At 38.7% G+C, this 26,294-nt stretch overlaps 1 protein-coding gene across 6 annotated transcripts in view; it reads right to left on the minus strand.

The window, feature by feature from the left end:
- The window catches only part of CBLB (Cbl proto-oncogene B), a 333,732-nt gene that overhangs the window by 25,278 nt on the left and 282,160 nt on the right, over positions 1-26,294 (minus strand). For 4 of the 6 annotated variants that reach the window (XM_073614961.1, XM_073614960.1, XM_073614959.1 and 1 more), the window contains 2 exons: positions 23,271-23,350; positions 8,397-8,543 (listed from right to left, as the gene is read on the minus strand). In XM_073614961.1, the coding sequence (XP_073471062.1) occupies positions 8,397-8,543; positions 23,271-23,350 (227 nt within the window). Of the gene's footprint in view, positions 1-8,396; positions 8,544-9,743; positions 9,826-12,716; positions 12,743-23,270; positions 23,351-26,294 lie in introns of those variants that run through there. The other 2 variants (XR_012241626.1, XM_073614963.1) reach the window with 2 other exon arrangements.

A 26,294-nucleotide genomic window follows, 5' to 3' on the forward strand; every position in this document is an offset into this window, starting at 1 on the left:
AGCAGAGAGCCAGTACTAGTGCCTCTCATCCTTCTGGTGAACTGGCAAGCAACAGCGGCCTAGTACATCCTGGTCGAACATCGTGGCAAGTCTATAAGTGTAGTTCAAGCTGTTGCAGTGGCTAGCACAAGTAGTGTCCCGCAGCCACCAAGAAGATAAACACAGGCCCGTCAAGCCCTTGGTGCCCTTCATGTTGCATTTGCCAATCCGTATTGGGAGCCCACCACTTCTGCAGCGTCCGTACTTCCCCCATTCACTGGCCAACTCAGAATTCATGCGGAAACAGTTGATTTTAAGTCACTTGATTTTTATTTGCTGTTTTTCACTGAAGATCTTTATAGATCTATTGTGGACCAAAGCAATTTGTATGCTGGTCAATTAATCGTCGCTAATCCCCAGTTGACCCTTGCCAGAGATTGGAAACCTATTAGGGTCTCCGAATTTAAGACCTTCCTGGGCCTATCCCTCTTCATGGGCATAACTAAAAAGAGTGAGTTGCGGTCATATTGGTCCACTGACCCAATTCATCATATGCCCGTGTTCTCCGCCTCCATGACCAGGACACGATATGAGCAGATCTTGCGGTTCATGAATTTTAATGACAATGAACCCTGGAACTTAAACCAACAGTTTGCAGCCTTGTTTACGCCCGATCAAGTTGTCTGCGTTGATAAGTCCCTGAATACATTTTCTGGCCGCTTGTCTATCAAACAATATTTTCCCAGCAAGATATGGGGTCAAGATTTATAAGCTCTGTGACAGGGCAACAGGCTATACATATAGTTTTATAGTTTACGAGGGAAGAGATAGTCACGTGGAGCCGGAGAACTGCCCAGACTATATAGGGAGCGTTGGTAAGATTGTGTGGGACTTGGTGTCAACCTTATCTTGAAAGGGGTACCACTTGTAGGTGGACAATTACTACACAAGCGTTCCACTTTTTAGTCACCTTTTTGATTGTGGAATTGGGGCATGTGCCACTGTGCAATCTAATAGCTGGGGCTTCCCCAACGGCTTGTAGATTCCTGACTTAGACGGGGGGGGGGGAGAGCCTGCTTGAAATGTAATAATTTGCTCGCAGTGAAGCGGAGGGATACACGTAATGTTTTCGTTCTGTCCTCCCTTCATGCAGATAAGACAGTCGAAATTCCAATGGTGACTGGTGTTGTGGAGAAACCCCTGTGTCCATGAATACAACCTTAACATGGGAGGGGTGGCCCTCAATGACCAGATGTTGGTGCTGCATTTTATTGCCCGTAAGGCCAGACGCTGGTACAAAAAAGTGTCTGTATATTTATTCCAATCCTCTCTGCTGAACGCTTATGTGCTATAAAAAGCTTCAGGACGAACTGGATACTTCCTAAAATTCCAGGAAGATCATCACAGCCCTTCTGTTTCCAGACAGTGCTATGCCCCACCTTCCCAACACAAATGCAGTGAGCTGGCTGCATGAGAGGCATTTTCCAAAATGCCTCTCATGCAGCCGGCTCACTGCATTTGCGTTGAACACCCTAAAGAAGATGTCATGTCTGCAGAAAACGGGGATTTAGGTATGACACCCACTTTTATTGTCCCTCCTGTCCTGACCAACCTGGTCTCTGCATCGGTGACTGTTTCAAATGCTACCACACACTAGTGGAGTATTAGCGTAGGGTACGGCACTGCACAGTCCTAGGGCACACTTACACAGGGTTTCAAAAGATGAGATGGCCATCACATTTTAAGAGACCCTAATCTGGAACGTTTACAGTTACAGTTTATATAAAAGTGAAAAAAAAAAGCCAATAGTTGTCGTTTTATTTTTCTTCTCTCTATCTATTGTTATCTCTCTTATATTTACTCTCTATTGTTCGCTCTCTATTGTTCTCTCTCTATTGTTACTGTATTTTAGAACCGTCATGTTTTATTTTTACTGTGATTTATTGTATTTGTATGGTATGGTATGTCTTACTGTTATACTGTACTTGCATAGCAGGTACGCCATTCAGCTGCAGCACGGGTTTATTTATTCTGACAGCAACAGCGTTTGCTATACGTAAAGCTGTGACTCCAGCGCTGCAGGAGGTGATTTCACCACCACAGTTAAAAAAAAGAGCATATATACTGAAGCATGGGGGCAGGGGTGGAGAGGCGATTTGCTCCTAATATTAGAGACGGATTGCCCCCATGCTTCAGCACATATTTTTTAGGCACAGATTGCGATAAAAAATATATTTTTTGGAGTTAATGATTTATTGTTTGCTTTTCAGGTACGCCATTCAGCCGCAGCACTGATTTATTCATCTTGACAGCAACAGCGTTTGCTCTCACGATACATAAATCAGCTACTCCAGCTCTGTAGGAGGTGATTTAACCCCCACAGTTAAAAAAAAAAATGGTGCATGTATGCCCATCATGAGAAGTGGGTGGATGAAGGGCAGTATTCTAACGGTGGGCATACCCATCAATCAATCTATTTTTCGTTCAGCCCACAGGCTGCATGAAAAAAAGAACATTACAATATATGCCCAAAAAGGACCAGCAACGTACTGGTATGTTGCTGGACTTTGTTATACCAGAATGATGCCTGCCGATTTAGGTATCTTGGTATCATTCTTTTTCTTTTTAGCCAGCAGTCGGCTTTCATGTAAAAGCAATCCTAGCAGCTAATTAGCCTCTAGACTGTTTTTACAAGCAGTGGGAGGGAATGTCCCCCCTCTCCCGCCATCTTCCATGGTTTTCTCAGGCTCTCCTGTTCCACCAGGGAACCCGAGAATGCAGCCGGTGGTTCCACCAGCTGACCATAGAGCTGATCGGAGACCAGAATGGCTCCAATCATCTCTATGGCCTAAGAAACCAGAAGCTACGAGCATTTCACGACTTAGGTTTCACCGGATATAAACAGCGCCATTGGGAAATTGGGAAAGCATTTTATCACACCAATCTTGGTGTGGTCAGATGCTCTGAGGGCAGAGGAGAGACCTCAAATTTTTCAAAAAAGGTGTACCTGTCACTACCTTTTGCTATCATAGGGGATATTTACATTCCCTGAGATAACAATAAAAATGATAAAAAAAAATAAAAATGGAAGGAACAGTTTAAAAATAAAATAAAAAAGCAAAATAAAGAATTAAAAAAAAAGGCACTCCTGTCCCGCTGTGCTCACGCGCAAAGGCGAACGCAAGTGTTGGTCTCATGTCATATTTATGTGAGGTATCACCGCGAATGTCAGATCAAGGGCAGTCATTTTAGCAGTAGACCTCCTCTGTAAGTCTAAAGTGGTAACCTGTAAAGGCTTTTAAAAATGTATGTAGTTTGTCGCCGCTGCATGTTTGTCTGCAATTTTAAAGCATGTCGTGTTTGGTATCCATGTACTCGGCATAAGATCATCTTTTTTATTTCATCAAACATTTGGGCAATATAGTAAGTTTTAGTGCATTAAAATTAAAAAAAGTGTTTTTTTTTCCCCAAAAAATTTCATTTAAAAAATCGCTGCGCAAATACTGTGTGCAAAACAAAATTGCAACACCCACTATTTTAATCTGTAGGGCCTTTTCTTTTAAAAAAATATAATGGGGGTTCAAAGTAATTTTCTAAACAAAAAGCGTCAGAAAGGGCTTTGTCTTCAAGTGGTTAAAAGAGTGGGTGATGCGTGACATAAGTTTCTAATGTTGTGCATACAATGCCAGGATAGTTCAACCCCCCCCCCCAAAATGACCCCTTTTTGGAAAGTAGACACCCCAAAATACATTCTGCTGCTTCTCCTGAGTATGGGGATACCATGTGTAAGACTTCTTGGGAGCCTAGCCCCGTACAGGACCCCAAAAACCAATCACAGCCTTCAGGCTTTTCTAAGGGCGTAAAATGGTGATTTTACTCCTCACTACCTATCACAGTTACGGAAGCCCTGAAATGTCAATTTAGCACACCCCCCCATTTTAGAAAGTAGACACCCCAAGGTATTTGCTAAGAGGCATGGTGAGTTTTTTGCAGCTCTCATTTGTTTTTGAAAATGAAGAAAGAAAAGGAAAATGTATATCTTTTTTCTTTTTTCAATTTCCAAAACTTTGTGACAAAATGCGAGATCTGCAAAATACTCAACATGCCTCTCAGCAAATAGCTTGGGGTGTTGTCTACTTTCCAAAATTGGGTCATTTTGGGGGGTTGTGCTATCTTGGCCTCCAAAACTGTGATAGGTAGTGAGGAGTGAAATTAAAATGTACGCCCTTAGAAAGCCTGAAGGCGGTGATTGATTTTCGGGGTCCCGTGCGCAGTTAGACTGCCAAAATGTCCCACACATGTGGTATCCTCTACCCAGGAGAAGCAGCAGAATGTATTTTTGGGTGTAATTCCACATATAACCATGCCATGTTTGAACAATATATCATTTAGTGACAACTTTGTGTAAAAAAAAAAAAAAAAAGATTTTTCCGATACTTGTGACAAAATATAAAATATTCCATGGACTCAACACGCCTCAGCAAATAGTTTGAAGTGTCTTCTTTCCAAAATGGGGTAATTTAAGGGGGGAGGGTTGTGCTATCTTGACATTTCAGGGCCTCTGAAACTGTGATAGGTAGTGAGGAAGTGAAATCACCATTTTACGCCCTTAGAAAGCCTGAAGGCGGTGCTTGGTTTTCGGGATCCTGGCTCCCAAAAAGTCTCACACATGTGGTATCCCCGTACTCAGAGAAAGCAGCAGAATGTATTTTGGGGTGTAATTTCACATATTCCCATGGCATGTTTGAGCAATATATCATTTAGTGTCAACTTTGTGCAAAAAAAAAAAAAAAAGGTTTGTAATTTTCCCGCAACTTGTGACAAAAAAATTAAATATTCAATGGGCTCAACATGCCTCTCAGCAATTTCCTTGGGGTGTCTACTTTCCAAAATTGGGTTTGTACTGCCTTGCCATTTTAGCACCTCAAGAAATGAACTAATAAATATAAGCTTATTGACATTTTTTTTACCAAAGTCATGTGGCTGAATACATTTTGGCCTAAATGTATGACAAAAATTGAGTTTATTAGATTTTTTGTTATAACAAAAAGTAGAAAATATAAATTTTTTTCATAATTTTCAGTCTTTTTTATATCGCAAAAAATAAAAATGGCAGAGGCAATCAAATACCATCAAAAGAAAGCTCTACTTCTGGGAAAAAAGTACGCAAATTTCGTTTGGGTACAGCATTGCATGACAGCGCAATTACCAGTTAAAGTAGCGCAGTGCCAAATTGTAAAAAGTGCTCTGGTCATTCACCCCCTTCCTGACCAGGCCATTTTTTGCGATGTGGCACTGCGTCATTTTAACTGACAACTGCAGGGTCGTGCGACGTTGTACCCAAACAAATATGCTGTCCTTATTTCCCCACAAATAGAGCTTTCTTTTGGTGGTATTTGATCACCGCTTTTGAAAAAAAAAATATTTTGTACTTTTTGCTATATTAAATATTAAATATCCCAACAAAAACAAATTTCTTCATCAGTTTAGGCCGATATGTATTCTTCTACATGTTTTTGGTATAAAAAAAAAAAAAAAAAATCGCAATAAGCGTATATTGATTGGTTTGAGCAAACATTATAGAGTGCCTGCAAAAGTGTCTTAAAGAGCCAACATATAGCTACGACGGCTCGCACAAGGGAGCCAGCCTGCCACAGTATAACTGCAGCGGCTGGTCAGGAAGGGGTTAAGGGGCCAATTCTTCTGGGGCTGAAGTGGTTAAAGGAAGTGTTAAAAACACATACAAGATTGAAGCGAAAAACAGGCATATCAATTAATCCATAACATCCAGCGGGATGCCTCCTGGGAGTAAAGACAGTTACAGGTGGAAGTTCTAGCCGACCAGCGATCCTTTGAGCAACTGGGCATGCTCTGAAACTCTGACGTCACTTACCAGTTGCCTGTATTCCATGCTGGCCCTGACAGCATGGCTCTCCAGTTTGGATCAGAGACACAGTTTTTCACCGCTGGTCGGCTAGAACTTCCACCTGCAGCGGTCTTTACTCCCAGGGGGCATCCCGCTGGACGTTATGGATTCATTGATATGCTTGTTTTTCACTTCCATCTTGTAAGTGTTTTTCACCCTTCCTTGTCATTAAAGTGTTTTATTTCTGCACTTAGAAGCGCCTTCTTCTCTGCTCAGGAACTGTGCAAGACTGCTGTATGGGAACATTTGAGAGTGCAAATGTCCATGTGCTCTCCTGTAGGGGAATCTGCTATCATTCAGGAGTTACAAAGGAGGTTATTAAGAATAGAACTATGGATGACATATCTTCATTGATAAAGTGGTGTTGTTCTGGCCAGAAAATTTTGTCTTGCACATGTTCGCAAGCAAGGTTGGGTAGACACGTACCAAAGGTCGACCAGTTCAGCAGAAACTGGCCTACTTTCGGTACATGTGTATGGCTGTCTGTTCAACAGAAGCTGGTCTAACACTCATGTTAGACAAAGACAATTCCATAGCTCAGCTCAGTTATAGGTGGGGGCAGTGGCCAGTTTTTTGTAATGGTCATGTTGTAAAACCAGCAATTGATCAGCACTTGCATCTACTGGTATATCCTGCTTGTGGAGGGACTTGCCAGACCACAATTATCTTTGATTTGCTATAATTTTCCCCAATATAAATGGCTGCTAAAGTTTTTAGTGTATAATATTGGCACTACTGCTTTATATTATTAGGTCAAAATTGTTTAAGGATTATGCCAGGTATTGTACCTGTATATACATATATCGGTTATATATTTCTATATATTGCATTTTTATATGTTTAGTGTTGGGGTAGAGCTACCAAATTTCCACAGTTATGGTACCACGGCATGGGTACATGCTATTGTTAAACAAGGCGTAATGTAAGCAGAGTTTAGCACCACTTTAAGGAAGGCCCTGGGTGCGTCAAATATGTTGAGCTATCTTTTTCCCTTATAAATCAGGGGCTGGGTAAGTTGAATCCAGAAGGTTGATGAGAAATGGTAGAGAACTATCATGTAGGTTTGCACTGCTGCATTGCACCCTTTGAGGTGGGTCTGGAACAGCAAAGAGGAGAGCCCATTTCAGAGAACCTACAGGAAGAGCTGGTCGCCATCCGCTTGTTAAATTTGAATAAGAAACAGTGTCGCAGATGCATCATGGGAAGGAGGAAGTGATGTACATCTTTACTGTTAAGAATTTTACACCTAGTTCATGTTCACAGTAACCTTTTTTAACCACTTCAGCCCCGGAAGAATGTACCCCCTTCCTGACCAGTGCACTTTTTGCGAAATGGCACTGCGTCGCTTTAACTGACAATTGCTCAGTCGTGCGACGTTGCACCCACACAAAATTTACGTTGGTTTTTTTCCCACAAATAGTTTTTTTTGGGTGGTATTTGATCACCTCTGCGGTTTTTATTTTTTGCGCTATAAACAAAAAAATTGCGACAATTTTGAAAAAAAAATCAATTTTTTAAAACTTTTTGCTATAATAAATATCCCCAAAAAATATATAAAAAAAAACAATTTCTTTCTCAGTTTAGGCCGATATGTATTCTTCTACATATTTTTGGTAAAAAGAAAATTGCAATAAGTGTATATTGATTGGTTTGCGCACAAGTTATAGCGTCTACAAAATAGGGGATAGATTTATGGCATTTTTATTATTAATTTTTTTTTATTAGTAATGGTGGCGATCTGTGATTTTTATCATGACTGCGACATTATGGCAGACACATCGGACACTTTTGACACTATATTGGGACCACTGTCATTTATACAGCGATCAGTGCTATAAAAATGCACTGATTACTGTGTAATGACACTAACAGGGAAGGGGTTAAACACTAGGGGGCAATCAAGGGGTTAAGTGTGTCCTAGGGAGTGACTCTAACTGTGGGGGGGGTGGACTCACTACAACATGACAGAGATCATTTCTCCCGATGACAGGGAGCAGTAAATCCCTGTCATGTTGCTAGGCAGAACAGGGAAATGCCTTTTTTACATAGGCATCTTCCTGTTCTGCCACTCTGTGTCAAGATCGCGGGCTCCCTGCGGACAGTGAGATCGCGGGCACCCAGCAGAGAGCGAGCCTTTATAAACCTTTCGAATATGGATTTTAATTGGGTCTGCTCCAGTGGTTTCTTATGATGTTTATGTGACCCACAGACAAATCAATTATCTGCTCATTTTACCTAAATGGCTATTAGAAATTCACAAATGTGTAAAAATAGCACCTTCTTAGTATGTCAGTTTGTGGCAAGTGCCTGCAAAGTGAAGGGAGATTTAATGCAAATCCTAATGTTTTTCAATTTAATGCATGATGGTATCTGACATTCCGGAAAAGAATCAATAAAGTACATCAAATGGAAAAGAGTGGTAATAGTTTTCCATTTAATCTGTTTGTGCACAAGTTTTTATATATATTTATTTGCTTTCAACCAATCTTACCAACTGATGGAAGAAACAGGTCCACGCCGGAATTCGGTCTGCTTCCCGACACTGTTGATTTTGCATGCTCGGTGATGCAGGCACGTGCTGGAGGAGGTGGTGGAGGAGGGGGCTGTGAGGGAGGGGGGCTGTCAAATGCTTCTTCACCTGTGTGTAGATAGAATTTGTGCATCTTTTAGCTTCATTAACAATATTAAGCACATCTAAGGCTGTGACTTCAGCCATAAATCAAAAACTATATTCCATGACGGCAATAAACAAGTAAAAGTAACACTGTGTCTGGAGACTGAGATGTCAAATACAGATTCCATTTCACATAAGACAAACTCCTAAGCCTGAACGTGCACAAAAGCTATATAATTATGAACCTAGGGCTTCCATTTATTTTTATTGGGATGAGAGGCATCCGATTTATTTCTTCACATTTACTTAGCTTACAAGGACAAAACTATGGAAAATGACAATTTCCGATACATTTAGAAAACACTTATTTTATCTGACATATAAGAACTGTGTGACCATATCTCTGGACATAGTGACATATGGCCAGTACTATGAGGATGGTTATACACATAAGGAGGTTGCCACACAAAAGGGTCTATTTTGGCTCAACCATGCTGCAGTTTCTGCATACAACGGCATACGTGATTATGTAGGGGGAAGCTGGCAATTTGCAAAATTTCAACTAGTCTGCTTTGACCTCTATAGATAAAAGCAAAGCTAAGCTGTCTCATTGCTATAATGTTCTCTACAGAGTGTATGGAATCATCTAACGTGCACAAAATAGTAAATGCACATAATGGAGGGATTGTTAAAAAAAACATTACTAGGCATACGAAAGAAAGCTGCTACATGACACTCAGCCATAACAAACACTGTTACCATTATCACACAATGCAAGGAAAAGCAGCACTGAAAACAAAACAAGTCAGCAAAATCCAACACAAAGGGACTAAAGCGATAGAAAACACTTAAGAAGAAGCAGAGCAAGTCCTACTTTCAGCTGTCAGGAGTCCTTAGAGTAATGTTATCTAATCTCATTGTATTGCTGCAGTTGTGGCTTACAAAAAAGAGGATATAATTTTCTGTGAATCTAGCAGCAAAGAAATGGGGAACCTGTTGCCAGATTTAATGCTTTAAGTGATGTGACACATGCGAACATTGTACAGGTGCGATAAGGAAAAAAAAAAAAAAAAGATGTTTCTTAAATTCAGCAGTCAAGAGAAAGTAAGAAAGGAGGAAAGCTGTAAAACGGCATAAAGATTCAGTAGCTCAAGCTATTTAATAAAATGCTGAAGTTAGAAGAGTTGAAGGTATGTTGGTGCTGTCAGCTATTTGACTACTTACAGAGAAACTATTTTGTAATTATTCCCAGCATGTGTGAAGGATGCTTGTTGGCAGCACAGTGGAAGGATATGTTAAAGGAGACCTTATTTGAAATGGAAAAAAATTAAGTTCTGGACGAAGTGCAAAGAGAACGGATATAAAATAAAAGCTTGCTAACTGCTTAGTTTCTCCCCTATAATCTGGCTGGTCATCCTACAGGAAAACTCAGACGGCTGTTTGACTAAGCAACTATAGACAGTGTTTTGTTAGTACCAGGGTAGGGGTAAATTTAATGAACATCCAAACCCATTTTTGTTTTCATTTTGAAAAGGGTAGGGAATGGTTAAACCCCAAAAGTTGTTGTTTGCCATCTGCATGCTTTTGAGATTTTCCTTTCATTTAATGTCATTATACACAAGTAGGAGGGTATCACTCCAAAGTAAGATAGCTGTTAAATTGTTAGGCTATTCTGGTGACTCAAAACTCAAAATGTTAGATCTGTCCTCAATTTCTGTCCCAGTGGCAAAGATCACCTGCACAAATAAACATTGGACTGTCATTTAAGTGGATCAAAAACCAAAATTTCCTAGTGTTTGCCAAATCCATACCAGAAACTGTATAGTTAGTTGTGAACGTTTATGTGATTAGCTTACAGCATGTCACTGCTTACAATTCAGTAGAATTCAGGTTAAATCGTTACCCTTAAAAAAAAAAAAAAAAAAAAAGCATGAATAACAGCACAGTGCTTGTGCTGTGTAATTTGGCCCTTTGTATCACCTGAAATGCCTGGCTGATCCGGCCTGGTTCTGTGCTCCCCCCCTTTAAACTGACCATGGTTCATCACGGCTGCTGAGCCCTGTCACCGTGGTCAGTTTACGTGCTTCCGTCATCCGCAGATCTCCCCAGCACTCCTCCCCCCCCCCACCTGTCAGCTTGTGACAGTGCCTGCCCCTGCCCTCCTGCTGCTGAAATAACTTTAGCATTTTAATGCAATCCCCTGTGCTTCTTTAATGCAATGTCTTCAGTGTATATGCTTCATTAAAAAAATGCCTCTGTATAACTTAATTCTGAGTACCGTTCGGCGCTCACGTGACCGGCCGCCTCTCTCCTCCTCCCGACTGATGGCAGCAGGGGATTCTTGGCCTCTCCCGCTGTAGCTGTCAGATCAAGAGAGGCGGCCGATCACGTGAATGCCGAATGGCGCTCAGAAATAAGCTATACAGAGGCATTCTTTTAATAAAGCATATACACTGGAGACATTGCATTATTTAACACAGGGGATTGCCTGAAAATGCTAAAGTTATTTGTTTAAAAGTATCCACTATAAAATCTTAAAGTTCTGTTTACAACCACTTTAAGGTTTTATAGTGGATATACAGGGTAGTGAAATACTTGCTGCAAATAATCCTTTTTTACAACAAAACTTGTGTTGCTTGATGCGGTGACAGGCAGGCTGGAGGATTAGTTTCTTTCCTCCCTGCAGGGATTTCTTCTGTCTTGGGGAGCCTTTAGAGATCTTTTTGCCTATGATATGGGTCTTTTGGAATGCTTCCTCCAATTGGCTCTTAAATCTGTCCCTCAGGGTGGCTTATAGTATCCCCATTGAAGTACTTCTATCATGCTCCCTGTTGCTATCTTGGGTTTCTCCAAACTGCAACTATATATCTACTTTGACGCCTTAATTAGATTATAATATCTGGGGGCTCCTTTGCATGTCTAAAGGCCAACACAGACTATATGGATGTCGGATTTTGCACGGTAACATTGTTTGGCACAAATGGCAAATTGTCCCTGATAAAGACGATAATTTTTATATTCTCGAAACGCGTCGGACTGTCATTGCCACAACTGTCAATTACCATTTATGATTTTGTTATTTCTTGTATGATATGTTTTTTTGTTGTGATCAATTTTTTTTAAAAAAATTTTGTACTTTAAATAAATTTCACTTTTAACGTACTTTTCTATTAAGAATTTCCTTCAAATTCATTTTGAATTGCCTTTAAAATCCCATCATTGAGGTTTAGCCTTTTTCTACATATTTAGGGATGTTGGCAATCCTTTTGCATCTTTATGTGGGAGTTACCTTTTCTCTATACTTGCTGCAAATGAACTAATCTGCAAAAAATAATATAAATGCTATAAAGGCATTTGCCAACAGCCATATTATTCAGGAAAAAATGGAGGCCTCAGCACATTTTATCTCCAGCATATGACTACAGTACTGGGAGGCAAAGCAAAAAACGATAAACTGTTACTGCTTCTTGGTGAAAACTGATAAACCAAATCCCCCTTTGTCCCTGGCCCTGGGCATTACACCATGTTTATGCAAAATTACAAATTCCTGTAAAGTCAATGAAGGTCCAATTCAGCAAGGATTGAAGGGGGCATGTAGTTTTAGATCATCAAATAGCCTTCATGAAGAGGGGAATCTTTACTCAGACCAATTGTTGGTGGACAAGGTCTAAAATAAGCTTTCCCTACAGATCTGTAAGTGTAAATTGGCACCTGATATATGAAATCATTAGAAAACTGCAAAGGTTTAGTATGTATTAATGTACATTTATTGTGCAGCATTCATTGGACTATTTTCTAGGGCATAATTACACCAAAAATGCAGTAGCAACCATCCTGCGGTCCCAATAGAAAGTGTAGACTAATCTGACAGCAGGGGCATCCCGTACAGAGAGAACTAGGAGGGTCTATATTCTACAGCTTACACCAAAATGTGAAGATAGACAGATGTGGCAAATGTTCATTTACACATATTTGCTCAGTGCTGGAAAGATTATTTGCCCAAAGTCATTGCCTGATATGATATAACATAAAAGGAACTGACTAAAGTGGCCTGCATATGAGAATTTATATATATATAAAAAGAAAAAGGTAAACACTAAAACACATCAATTTCCTTTTAAGAAACTTGAAAACCCTTACACTGCTGCTTTATTGATGGAAACCAAACACATCCTTATTCCTCATTTCCTTATTTTCAACCTCTCAGTTCAATCAGAATAAGGCTGTGTGCAAAAAACATATATTAAAATAAGAGAATATGGCATGAACTTGGCAAAAAACGTTGTGTATGCCAAGAAAAATATATTTTTTTTTTTTAGCCTGCATTTATGTATCTTTCTAATTGGATGTTTTTATTGAATTATCTGGATATGATCATCATGCAAGGTTAGATTACAAGTGATAGTCTCTTCCAAGCTGCTGCTGCTAATTAACATTAACATTTGTTTGCAGCTAAAAGAATTAGTAAGCTGGCTGAGAAACACGTTATTGTGGAGTTTATGTTTCAACTTACTTAAAGTAGATTTGGAAGAGAGAGGAAGCTCCATAGAGCCTAAGTGAAAGCAAAAGCTCACATTTTAAATGTGTAGTGAATATTAAAATGTTTATAATAACCAGTGTCAAAGCTGTTGCTGTGCCCTGGCACAAGGGTCATCCTAAATTCTGTAGACAACCATCTTTTAATTTTTGCTGAACTGCATCATCCAATGCTGCATGCTCTCTGCTGTCCAGAACGCAGTTGTTACAACACTGGCGTTGGCATCATGGCAGCAGCCTCACAAATTAACATTGCAAGGAGAGGGCTGTGTGATAAAGCTACTTGTCCGGTAAAAGAAACTCACTACCATTGACTGAGTCCTATATCCTGGACAGCCCCTGATGAGCACTGTGCATGCTACCAGGAGAAACGCTAATGCTACTAGAAAAGCGTGCTAACAAATACCCTCTCTCCCACTCAATACTGTTGCAATGACAGTGGGGTTGCATGCTTCCCATCACCACCCAAGCAGCCACTGTCAGTCCTGTCTACACTATATCTATGCACTCCCACAAGCACAAGGGATCTTAGGAATTTTAATATGGGAGGAAAAGCCTCTGTCACCATGAGAGAACGTAGGATGCCCTCAGTCCCTTCTCATCTGAAATGGATCAAATTTTGACAAAGGGTCTGAAATATGAAGATATCTTTTGGACCTATTATAACATTTTTTATACATTAAGGAGGCAAAATCAAGTTTCTTGTTCTTAAGCTGTATGCATGGCGTGGGACTTTTAAAAGAACCTTAACATAAATAGCGAAGATTTGCTAACTTATAGTGAATATCTGTAAGTGCTAAATGTGCCTAAACAGCACCCTGAAAGATTTACCTTTTGTTTTAAATTTCCTCTGAAATAAAGCAATGTCTTTTCTGGCATGTAAGTGTGTATACAGCTTTATAGCGGTATACCTAAGGCACTGTGCTGCCTGTTACTGCTAGTGTTACAAGATTTGGAGATGTCACTACAGTGCTGCTCACTATTTTCCTTGCTATAGAGAAAGTTAGTGTGTAATAATCTCTCTGATGCATTTTTATTCAGTCTGTGCTCCCTGAACCTCTTTCGCTGCTTTTTGAATCGTCACCTAACAATAATCAGATCACCAGTCATCAGGGGGAAGCACAGATATGCAGACATGTGTTTTTCACCAACTATGTCGAATAAGTAAGGTATTTTGTTTGTCCGTTTTTCATCTGTCCACAGACAATAACTCATTCCAGTGGGCTTGTGGATGTAAATGATTGGTCTACATCTGTGTCCATTAAGGTCTATTTTTTTTAAACTAAACAAGGCTGTGTCCTTTTCCGTTTATATGGATCTGAATGGATGTAAATGAATGCTGTCCATTTATGTCCATTTTGTTTATGTCTGTTTTAAGGCAAGAAATATTTTTTGTTTTTACTTTTGTCACCTATGATTGGTTCCTTTAACTAAAAAAACAAAACTAATGCAAAAACAGATAAATTGAACTGAACTGAAATGCAAACTGATGTAAACTGAAGTGAACTGAAGACGGGTGTGCATACAGATGTAAACTGATGCAACCTGAAACTGTATTCATCAGTTTTTTCATAGCAAACCTGTGTGAAAGGACCCTCTTATTCAATTTACTTTAGATTTACCTTCAACTATGTAGTGCAAGAATATAAACCAAACATATACAGCGCTGGTAGAAACTATATAACCACACCATAAATAAACTAAATATAAAGTGCTTTGTGCAATATTGCCACACATAAATCCATAAATAACATAAGTAGTGGATATTGATATACAGTAAGTGCAATACAAAAATCGGCTGCTACTTGCCAATATACCACATATATAAAGTGCAAATTACAAAAGATACGCAATCGGTGCTACCCAGTTGCTGGATAAAATAACATAGGTAGTGGATATTGATATACAGTAAGTGCAATACAAAAATCGGCTGCTACTTGCCAATATAACACATATATAAAGTGCAAATTACAAAAGATACGCAATCGGTGCTACCCAGTTGCTGGAAAAAAGTCAGAAGTATATCGTGTACTAACAAAGTTAAAATAATAGCTGCTGGTAAATAATCCTAAATAAATACCATCCGCTGGGCTACTACACAGGGCTCTTAACAACAGCCTCACTGGAAAGCAAACAGCAGCTCTTTACCCTGTACTGTCAGTCAATCACCATGGATGTTATAAAGTGATGCCTCTGATGTAGATACAGATATGAAATGGCTGATGTTCATAACAGATAGGTCATGTACTTGCAGATGTCGACCCCAAAAAACAAAGAGAAAGGCAATATGGTGAAGTATTGCGGAGCTAAAAAATCACTTGCGCATCAAAGCGCTACTCACAGAATCCTTTTTTGCAATCAGGCATGTCAGAAAACTTCCGTGATCACCACTTACAGCGTGCGTTCCACAGAAACAGGAAGAAGCGTCACTGGTTAGACGTGAGCCGGATGTTTCGTCAATGCGTTTCGCCCCTCCCCCAGGGCGTCATCAAAGGACTTAACATCCAACCCACGGATGTTGGGATATATAAGGTGTATGAAAAAAGTGACAGCCAATCAAGGCTAGTGGGAAACAAACACCACCATTTGTCCTGATTCATCATATCCTGTTGCAACGTATTGTTTGGATAGGAGTATTGGCAAAATCTATTACCAAATACAAAAAATAAAATAAAAAAGAAATTAAAAAATAATAATGATAAAAAATATAAATGAAAATGAAAATAATTGAATAAAATAAAAAATAATAAAAATAAAAATAAATGAAAATAAAAATAAATAATAAAAATAGAAATAAAAAATAAATAATACATATAAAAATAAAAAATAATAAAAATTAAAATAAAAAAAATGATAAAATAAAATAAAAATAATAAAAAAATATATATATATATATATCCATTCAAATTCTACCTTAGACAATAAATGTAGTAACTTAGATTCTACATTACATGAAAACGCAACAACATATGGGGGGGAAAAAGGTATAACCTCCTCCCTACTACCCCCCAATTTGAGATATACTCCAACAACAGTATAAAAACAAATGTCTAAAATATCAAATTATGACCATATAAAATGGATATATTAAAATCAATTAACAAATTACCAAATTGGATAGGAAACAATTCAGATCTAGCTCAATGTTGAGCCCATGAGGATGCAAAGTACGAAGCCTATGGATCCATTGGGTTTCGTTCTGTGAAATGGCTCTCTTAAGGTCAGAGCCTCGCCAATGGTCCTCAACTCTATCAATTCCGCAGAAGGTTAATAGGCTGGGGTCCCTATTATGGAATAGCCTAAAATGATTTGAGAGGCCATGATGTTTGTAACCTTTCTTGATTCTATTAACATGTTCTCTAAGTCTAACCCCTAACTGTCTGGTGGTCCTCCCCACATATTGCAGGTTACATGGGCAGGACAGTAGGTAGGTAACATGCGTGGTACTGCATGTGATAAATTTCTTAATTTCAAAAGCCCTTCCTTCGGATAATGACCTAAAGTGGGTAATTTTTTTCTTACGAAATTTTGAAGTCCTGCATATCATGCATCTTCCACAGCTATAGAACCCAGTCCTATCCATAAAAGTGCACACCTTCCTGGGTGGGTTCACCACATTGTGTGCCAGTTGTAATCTAAGTGTGGGTGGCTTTGTGTAGATGAATCTAGGCCGAGTAGGTAAGATCTTCTTCAAATCTGTATCTTCCAGCAATAAAGACCAATGTTCTTTAATAATTTTTTCAAAATGGCGATATTGCCTATTGAAACCTGTCATGAATGCTATACCATAATCATTTTCTTTTGTAACTTTAGGTTTGAATAAATCCTTTCTATCCATTTCACCAACTATCCTTTTGGTACGTTCCAAATCTTCCAATTTGTATCCCTTGGCCCGAAAGAGTTCCAGAATGACATTGGCTTGGGAATCATAATCGTCTTCTTTACTGCAGTTTCTTCTGACTCTAAGCATTTGGCTTTTTGGAATACCCCTCAGCCATCTCGGATGGTGACAGCTGGTCAGCGGAATATAACCATTCCTGTCAACATCTTTAAAAAAAGTGCGCGTGCATAATTTGTCACCTTCTCTGAAGACAGTGAGATCTAGAAAATTGATCTCCGTATAGCTGAAACTCTCAGAAAAGGAAATATTGAAAGAATTTTCACTAATTTTCTTTAGAAATTCACAAAAAGATTCTGGTGATCCTGCCCAAATTATAAAAATGTCATCAATATACCTTTTGTAGAGTCTGAGCTCCGGTATATTGGTTTGGTATATAGCTTGACTTTCCCATAAACTCATGAAAATGTTGGCTACTGAAGGGGCATACTTAGCCCCCATTGCCATACCTTTAGTTTGTCTATAATAATCTTTTTCATGCCAGAAAAAATTATGGCTCATCGCCATATCAAGTGCTTTTATAAGAAATTCTTTCTGGTTAGATTTAATATTGGTACTTCCCAGAGCCCATTCAACAGCTTGAAGGGCATGTTTCTGCTGGATGTTTGTATATAGCGAGTTAACGTCTATACGTGCCAACAAACAATCTCCAGATACTACCATTGGGCTGTTCAATTCTATAAGATCCTTACTATCTTTGAGGTAAGAGGGGTATTTCTTAGTGAGTGGCTGCAAAAAATAGTCCAAATATTCCCCAAGCCTGGAGAACAAAGACCCGATTCCACTGACTGTGGGTCGGCCCGGCGGTTTCCTTGAGTTCTTGTGTATTTTCGGTAACTGACAGATCACCGGTATTCGTGGAGCGTTCGGGATCAAATATCTTGCCTCCTTCTTCTTTAAAATTCCTTCTTCCTTAGCCATTTTCATCAAATCTTTTAGCTGGGCTTTATATTTCTTCGTAGGATTACTTTTTAGCTTTTCATATGTTTCTCGATCATCAACCAGTTTGTTCAATTCTTCTAAATAATCTGTCTTATTGAGTATCACTACTCCCCCACCCTTGTCTGCTGATCTAATTACTATGTTTTTATTCTTTTCTAATGTCCTCAAACCCTTCTCCAAATCCCTCTTGTGTCTTTTTGGTTGTATAACAAGCCTAGCCAAGTCTCGTTCAACCAAAGATTTAAAGACACCTAGAAAATGGTTATTGGAGATTTCCGGGTTAAAGGTAGAGTTATTTTTGAGGGATGTATGTGAATACTCCTCTACCTGAAAATTTATTGGAGTATTGTTGTTGCAAAAAAACTTTTTAATGTTGATTTTCCTAATAAACTTCTGAAAATCAATAAAAATCAATCAAATCTCCAATAACCATTTTCTAGGTGTCTTTAAATCTTTGGTTGAACGAGACTTGGATAGGCTTGTTATACAACCAAAAAGACACAAGAGGGATTTGGAGAAGGGTTTGAGGACATTAGAAAAGAATAAAAACATAGTAATTAGATCAGCAGACAAGGATGGGGGAGTAGTGATACTCAATAAGACAGATTATTTAGAAGAATTGAACAAACTGGTTGATGATCGAGAAACATATGAAAAGCTAAAAAGTAATCCTACGAAGAAATATAAAGCCCAGCTAAAAGATTTGATGAAAATGGCTAAGGAAGAAGGAATTTTAAAGAAGAAGGAGGCAAGATATTTGATCCTGAACGCTCCACGAATACCGGTGATCTGTCAGTTACCGAAAATACACAAGAACTCAAGGAAACCGCCGGGCCGACCCATAGTCAGTGGAATCGGGTGTTTGTTCTCCAGGCTTGGGGAATATTTGGACTATTTTTTGCAGCCACTCACTAAGAAATACCCCTCTTACCTCAAAGATAGTAAGGATCTTATAGAATTGAACAGCCCAATGGTAGTATCTGGAGATTGTTTGTTGGCACGTATAGAAGTTAACTCGCTATATACAAACATCCAGCAGAAACATGCCCTTCAAGCTGTTGAATGGGCTCTGGGAATTACCAATATTAAATCTAAGCAGAAAGAATTTCTTATAAAAGCACTTGATATGGCGATGAGCCATAATTTTTTCTGGCATGAAAAAGATTATTATAGACAAACTAAAGGTGTGGCAATGGGGGCTAAGTATGCCCCTTCAGTAGCCAACATTTTCATGAGTTTTTGGGAAAGTCAAGCTATATACCAAACCAATATACCGGAGCTCAGACTCTACAAAAGGTATATTGATGACATTTTTATAATTTGGGCAGGATCACCAGAATCTTTTTGTGAATTTCTAAAGAAAATTAGTGAAAATTCTTTCAATATTTCCTTTTCTGAGAGTTTCAGCTATACGGAGATCAATTTTCTAGATCTCACTGTCTTCAGAGAAGGTGACAAATTATGCACGCGCACTTTTTTTAAAGATGTTGACAAGAATGGTTATATTCCGCTGACCAGCTGTCACCATCCGAGATGGCTGAGGGGTATTCCAAAAAGCCAAATGCTTAGAGTCAGAAGAAACTGCAGTAAAGAAGACGATTATGATTCCCAAGCCAATGTCATTCTGGAACTCTTTCGGGCCAAGGGATACAAATTGAAAGATTTGGAACGTACCAAAAGGATAGTTGGTGAAATGGATAGAAAGGATTTATTCAAACCTAAAGTCACAAAAGAAAATGATTATGGTATAGCATTCATGACAGGTTTCAATAGGCAATATCGCCATTTTGAAAAAATTATTAAAGAACATTGGTCTTTATTGCTGGAAGATACAGATTTGAAGAAGATCTTACCCACTCGGCCTAGATTCATCTACACAAAGCCACCCACACTTAGATTACAACTGGCACACAATGTGGTGAACCCACCCAGGAAGGTGTGCACTTTTTTGGATAGGACTGGGTTCTATAGCTGTGGAAGATGCATGATATGCAGGACTTCAAAATTTCGTAAGAAAAAAATTACCCACTTTAGGTCATTATCCGAAGGAAGGGCTTTTGAAATTAAGAAATTTATCACATGCAGTACCACGCATGTTACCTACCTACTGTCCTGCCCATGTAACCTGCAATATGTGGGGAGGACCACCAGACAGTTAGGGGTTAGACTTAGAGAACATGTTAATAGAATCAAGAAAGGTTACAAACATCATGGCCTCTCAAATCATTTTAGGCTATTCCATAATAGGGACCCCAGCCTATTAACCTTCTGCGGAATTGATAGAGCTGAGGACCATTGGCGAGGCTCTGACCTTAAGAGAGCCATTTCACAGAACGAAACCCAATGGATCCATAGGCTTCGTACTTTGCATCCTCATGGGCTCAACATTGAGCTAGATCTGAATTGTTTCCTATACAATTGGTAATTTGTTAATTGATTTCAATATATCCATTTTATATGGTCATAATTTGATATTTTAGACATTTGTTTTTATACTGTTGTTGGAGTATATCTCAAATTGGGGGGTAGTAGGGAGGAGGTTATACCTTTCCCCCCCCCCATATGTTGTTGCGTTTTCATGTAATGTAGAATCTAAGTTCTTACATTTATTGTCTAAGGTAGAATTTGAATGAATATATATATATATATATTTTTTTTTTATTATTTTTATTTTATTTTCATTTTTTTTATTTTAATTTTTATTATTTTTTATTTTTATATGTATTATTTATTTTTTATTTCTATTTTTATTATTTATTTTTATTTTCATTTATTTTTATTTTTATTATTTTTTATTTTATTCAATTATTTTCATTTTCATTTATATTTTTTATCATTATTATTTTTTAATTTCTTTTTTATTTTATTTTTTGTATTTGGTAATAGATTTTGCCAATACTCCTATCCAAACAATACGTTTTATTGTCTATCCAATTAAATAAACTATAATGCGAGATATATTTTATCTATGTGAGACTTAGGTGTCCACATATTTTAAAGTCTTTATGTATACCAATCGTATGCTGTTTACTTTTTGTAATAAAGTTTTTGGTGTTGCAACAGGATATGATGAATCAGGACAAATGGTGGTGTTTGTTTCCCACTAGCCTTGATTGGCTGTCACTTTTTTCATACACCTTATATATCCCAACATCCGTGGGTTGGATGTTAAGTCCTTTGATGACGCCCTGGGGGAGGGGCGAAACGCATTGACGAAACATCCGGCTCACGTCTAACCAGTGACGCTTCTTCCTGTTTCCGTGGAACGCACGCTGTAAGTGGTGATCACGGAAGTTTTCTGACATGCCTGATTGCAACCAAGGATTCTGTGAGTAGCGCTTTGATGCGCAAGTGATTTTTTAGCTCCGCAATACTTCACCATATTGCCTTTCTCTTTGTTTTTTGGGGTCGACATCTGCAAGTACATGACCTATCTGTTATGAACATCAGCCATTTCATATCTGTATCTACATCAGAGGCATCACTTTATAACATCCATGGTGATTGACTGACAGTACAGGGTGAAGAGCTGCTGTTTGCTTTCCAGTGAGGCTGTTGTTAAGAGCCCTGTGTAGTAGCTCAGAGGATGGTATTTATTTAGGATTATTTACCAGCAGCTATTATTTTAACTTTGTTAGTACACGATATACTTCTCACTTTTTTCCAGCAACTGGGTAGCACCGATTGCGTATCTTTTGTAATTTGCACTTTATATATGTGGTATATTGGCAAGTAGCAGCCGATTTATGTATTGCACTTACTGTATATCAATATCCACTACCTATGTTATTTTATCCAGCAACTGGGTAGCACCCATTGCGTATCTTTTGTAATTTGCACTTTATATATGTGGTATATTGGCAAGTAGCAGCCGATTTTTGTATTGCACTTACTGTATATCAATATCCACTACCTATGTTATTTATGGATTTATGTGTGGCAATATTGCACAAAGCACTTTATATTTAGTTTATTTATGGTGTGGTTATATAGTTTCTACCAGCGCTGTATATGTTTTGTTTTATATTTTTTCAAGTATTAGTACTTTTTTACAGCAGCAGGTAATATATTTATTATTTGGTTCATTGTCGCTAGCGCTGCTTCATTCACACATTTTATGTAGTGCAAGGACCTGCCTGACTGCTTACAAATTGAAAGAGTTTAGGTTTGACCTCATATTATATGGTTTTGGTAAATCTAAAGGAAAAAAATTGTACAAAAAAATTTGGATCTTGTATGGCCAACCTAAAGCCTGGTACACACTTATGCCACCTCCACAGGATCGTATTTTCTGACAACAAATGTTCGATGGGAGCTTGTTGTCAGAAATTCCGACCGTGTGTAAGCGCCATAGGACATATTTCGTCGGAATTTCCGCCAAACAAAATTTGAGATCTGGATCTCAAATTTTCCGACAACAAAATCCATTCTCGTAAATTCCGATCGTGTGTACACAATTCCGACGCACAAAGTTCCACACATGCTCGGAATCAAGCAGAAGAGCCGCACTGGCTATTGAACTTCATTTTTCTTGGCTCGTCGTACGTGTTGTACACCACCACTTTCTTGACGTTCAGAATTTCCGACAACATTTGTGTGACAGTGTGTATGCAAGACAAGTTTCAGCCAACATCCGTCAGAAAAAAAAACATGGATTTTGTTGTCGGAATGTGCGATCGTGTTTATGCGGCATAACAGTTTTTGCTTGGTTGAACAAAAAAAAACCTGACAGCTCCAGTCGGAGCCGCTGTATTAACCATGCAAGGTTAGTTCAGCATTCTACGCCGCAGAGCTTTTGTGTTTTCTGACAGGGGGACGCCCCCACCAGAACACTCCCATCAGCGCCTTCTGCTATGGCTGAGAGCGCTGATCTGGTGTCGGTCAGATGCTGGTTTTCCAGCATGCTCGTCCAACATACACATGGAACGAATGTTGGCCATTTTTTTTTTTTTTTTAAACTGGCCTGTGTGTAACCGGCTTTAGGGAGACTGCATAAAGCCAGGTGTAAACTGACTGTACAATCTCCCTTAGATGTACCATCAACTATGTAGTACAAGGGCCTACCTGCCTCATGCATATCTTATTTCTGGTAAATCTAAAGGAGATTTTACAGTCAGATTGTAAATTGTACAGCATTCTTTAATTTTATCAGCACTAAAATCAATCCTTATATGGTCAACTATGTTTAGTTCAGATGGAGGTGCTGGCCTTAATAAACCAAAAAAAAACAAGTTAAATTAAAAGCACAGGTTACATATTTAAGGTGCAGTTTTGACAACAGGCTGTGCATGCATTCAAGCATTTAAAACAGTTAGAAAAGACATTAGAGTTAGAAAAGACATCTACTTATTTATTTCAGTACATAATATGCATACTTAGATCTGGAGGCTTCAGTTTTTTCAACTCCGATGTGTCTTGGGTTCCATTTGTTAAACACTGTCCATTTTCACATAACCTGTAAATGAAACAAAAAAAACAAAACACAATTGTTTAATGAAAATAAATAAATAAATCTCAGAAAATTACATTTCCAACGTAGTGGAAAACCACCAAAGGCAACAATAAAACTCTTTATGTTGCCCATAGTTGGTTTAAAATTTGGCCAGTTCAGCAGGGACTGGCCAAAAACTGATCCATGTATGGGCACTGTGGTTGTACAGAAATCGATATACTGATCAACTTCTGTACAACCGCCCTGTTGGAAAATTTCCCCTTGATCAGTGTATTGTGATGGCAGGGAAGTCTCCTCGCTGTCAAAATACAATGACACAGCGGAAAGGGATTCCCCCATCCACCTCGAATGTGTGGATGGAAAATCGGATCAGTTCTCAAATGTAAACAGTTGTAATGTTCACATTTGCGATCACTGTAATGGGCCGTAAATGTGATCACAAGGCATATAGCCACTCTGTGCCATTTACTTATGATCTACACTGTCTAATGAACAATGGTACCCACACAGACCTTTTTAAACATCCACTCCGAATAAGTGTTCCCCCTACAAGCTGTGTTACTACAAATGGCGATCTGGAGGTTACTAGGTTTTCGGGAACCTTAAATGACACTCTAAAAGTTTCATGAATTATTTGTGATATAAAGTGAAAGAAAAGTAAAACCCTATTAAAAAAAACATATGATTGTAGAGCCACTGTCAAGTTTTAATTGCTTGCTTCCTGTGCTGTGTCCCCATCCTCCTTTTCTGTCCTGTAACCATTATGACAAAGAAAATGATGGGAAATCCAAAATGATACTTTTGTCACCAGTACAGTAGATGAGGGTAAATCTTCCACTGGTGTCACCTGTACAAAGGACAACTGCTTAAGAAAAGAATTCCGCTAACTTAGAGATTTTGTCATTTTCATCTATATTGAAGAGAAATCTCCCCAAAGGGACACCCAGTGTAAGAAATAAACTGGCAGAGTTTTATAACCTTTAACCTAATCAAAACTGAAAGAAAAGGTTTTGGGTAATGTGCTTTAAATATCAGCAGTACAACCTCCAAGGCTGTGTACTTTGGCCCATATGACTGGTGTGATTCCTGAATGCCCAAATTCGGATGTTGTGAGGCACAGCACAACAGTGTTAACAAGCTGCTCTACCAGTTATGACTAGAGGTCGACCGATATATCGGCCGATATTTGGCGTTTTTTACTTAATCGGCATCGGCCGATTGTGCTGATAAAAAAGGCCGATTATAACTTCAGCCGTGACTTGCAAATTACTTCTGTAATAGAAGTTAATGCAAGTTTCCTTAAGTTATCTGTGGAGAGGATTCTCTCCTCCTCTGGGCAGCCTGCCAAGTCTGATAAGAAGATACATTTGTATCTCTTCAAGTTCTTTTTTATCAATAGACTGAACTCCGTGTAGGAATTCTCAGTTTAACCATTTAAAGACTAAATCTTTTCTGACACTTGTTGCTTACAAGTAAAAATCCTGTATTTTCTGCTAGAAAATCACTTAGAACCCCCAAACATTATATATATTTTTTTAGCAGAGACCCTAGGGAATAAAATGGTGATTGTTGCAATATTTTATGTCACACGGTATTTGCGCAGCGGTCTTTCAAACGCAATTTAAAAAAAAAAAATACAGTAATGAATTAAAAAAAAAAAACCTAAGCAGTAAAGTTAGCCCATTTTTTTTCATCCAAAAGTTTTGATTACCTGTTTTTGTGTATTTATTATTTAAGATTTTTATTTTTTTTTTCTAAATTATACATACAAGTGAACTGATTGAAGGTTTGTTTTGTTTAATGTTTAAATGAAAAAAAATTTCTGTATTACTTAAGGCTGCTTTCACACTGGAGCGGGCATGCGTTGATGGTAAAACGCTGCTAGTTTTAGCGGCGCTTTACCGTCATTTTAGAGGCGCTATTCGGCTGCTAGCGGGGCGCTTATAACCCAGCTAGCGGCCGAGGAAGGGGTTAAATGCGCCCCTGAAGCGCCGCTGCCAAAACGCTTTGCAGGCGCTTCGGCAGCGGTGCGCATTCATTTCAATGGGCAGGAGTGGTGGAGCAGCGGTATACACCGCTCCAAAGATGCCGTTTGCAGGACTTTTTTTTACATCCTGCCAGCGCATCGCCTCAGTGTGAAAGCACTGAGATGAAGGGAAAAAAGAAAGGAAAAAAAAAAAATCGGCCAAATATATCGGCCCAAAAAAATCGGCATCACATATCGGCCATCGGCCACCGCGATTTCTAAATATCGGCATCGGCCAGAGAAAAACCCATATCGGTCGACCTCTAGTTATGACGTTTAATGCAATGTAATATAGACTTGCAGTGTTTGTTGTGATCTAAGCCACACATTGAAAAATCACATAAATCAAACTTGAATGGGGAAAATATATTGATAATCAGATCAGATGACACTTACGCTTCTTTTATTACCAAGTATGTAAAGGACAAATCATCAACAGAAACTTGCAAAACAAACTAAGCCTCCATTCACACCGGTGCGATTTGTCATGAGATTTGACAGTTCCAAATCGCATGACAAGTTGCAGCCTTTTTCGGCAATAGAACTGTTCATATTGCCACAATTAATGTCGCAGCGATTATGAAAAAGGTTCCTGCACTACTTTTTGACGATTTTATTTGTGACTTGCATAGACTTCTGGAAAATGAAGTCGCAAGCCACAATCAAATCATCAGTGCAAATTGTACGGATGTGCTGCTTTGAAATCGTGCTGAAGTAGCGGGATTTCAAAGCCGCACCAGTGCGAACCGAGACTAAAACAAGAAACAAATGAATATCACTAAGCAATCGACACTAGAAACAAGGGGATTTCATACTTCTTGATAAAGGTCCAACATTAAAATCTGCAAAGTTGGACAGATAAAAAGCTGCATAAACAAGCTTTGATATTTAAACTAGAGTTTATTAGAAACTGCAGAAAAA

The sequence above is a fragment of the Aquarana catesbeiana genome, linkage group LG02, assembly GCF_042186555.1.
Source record: "Aquarana catesbeiana isolate 2022-GZ linkage group LG02, ASM4218655v1, whole genome shotgun sequence".
Lineage (NCBI taxonomy): Eukaryota > Metazoa > Chordata > Amphibia > Anura > Ranidae > Aquarana > Aquarana catesbeiana.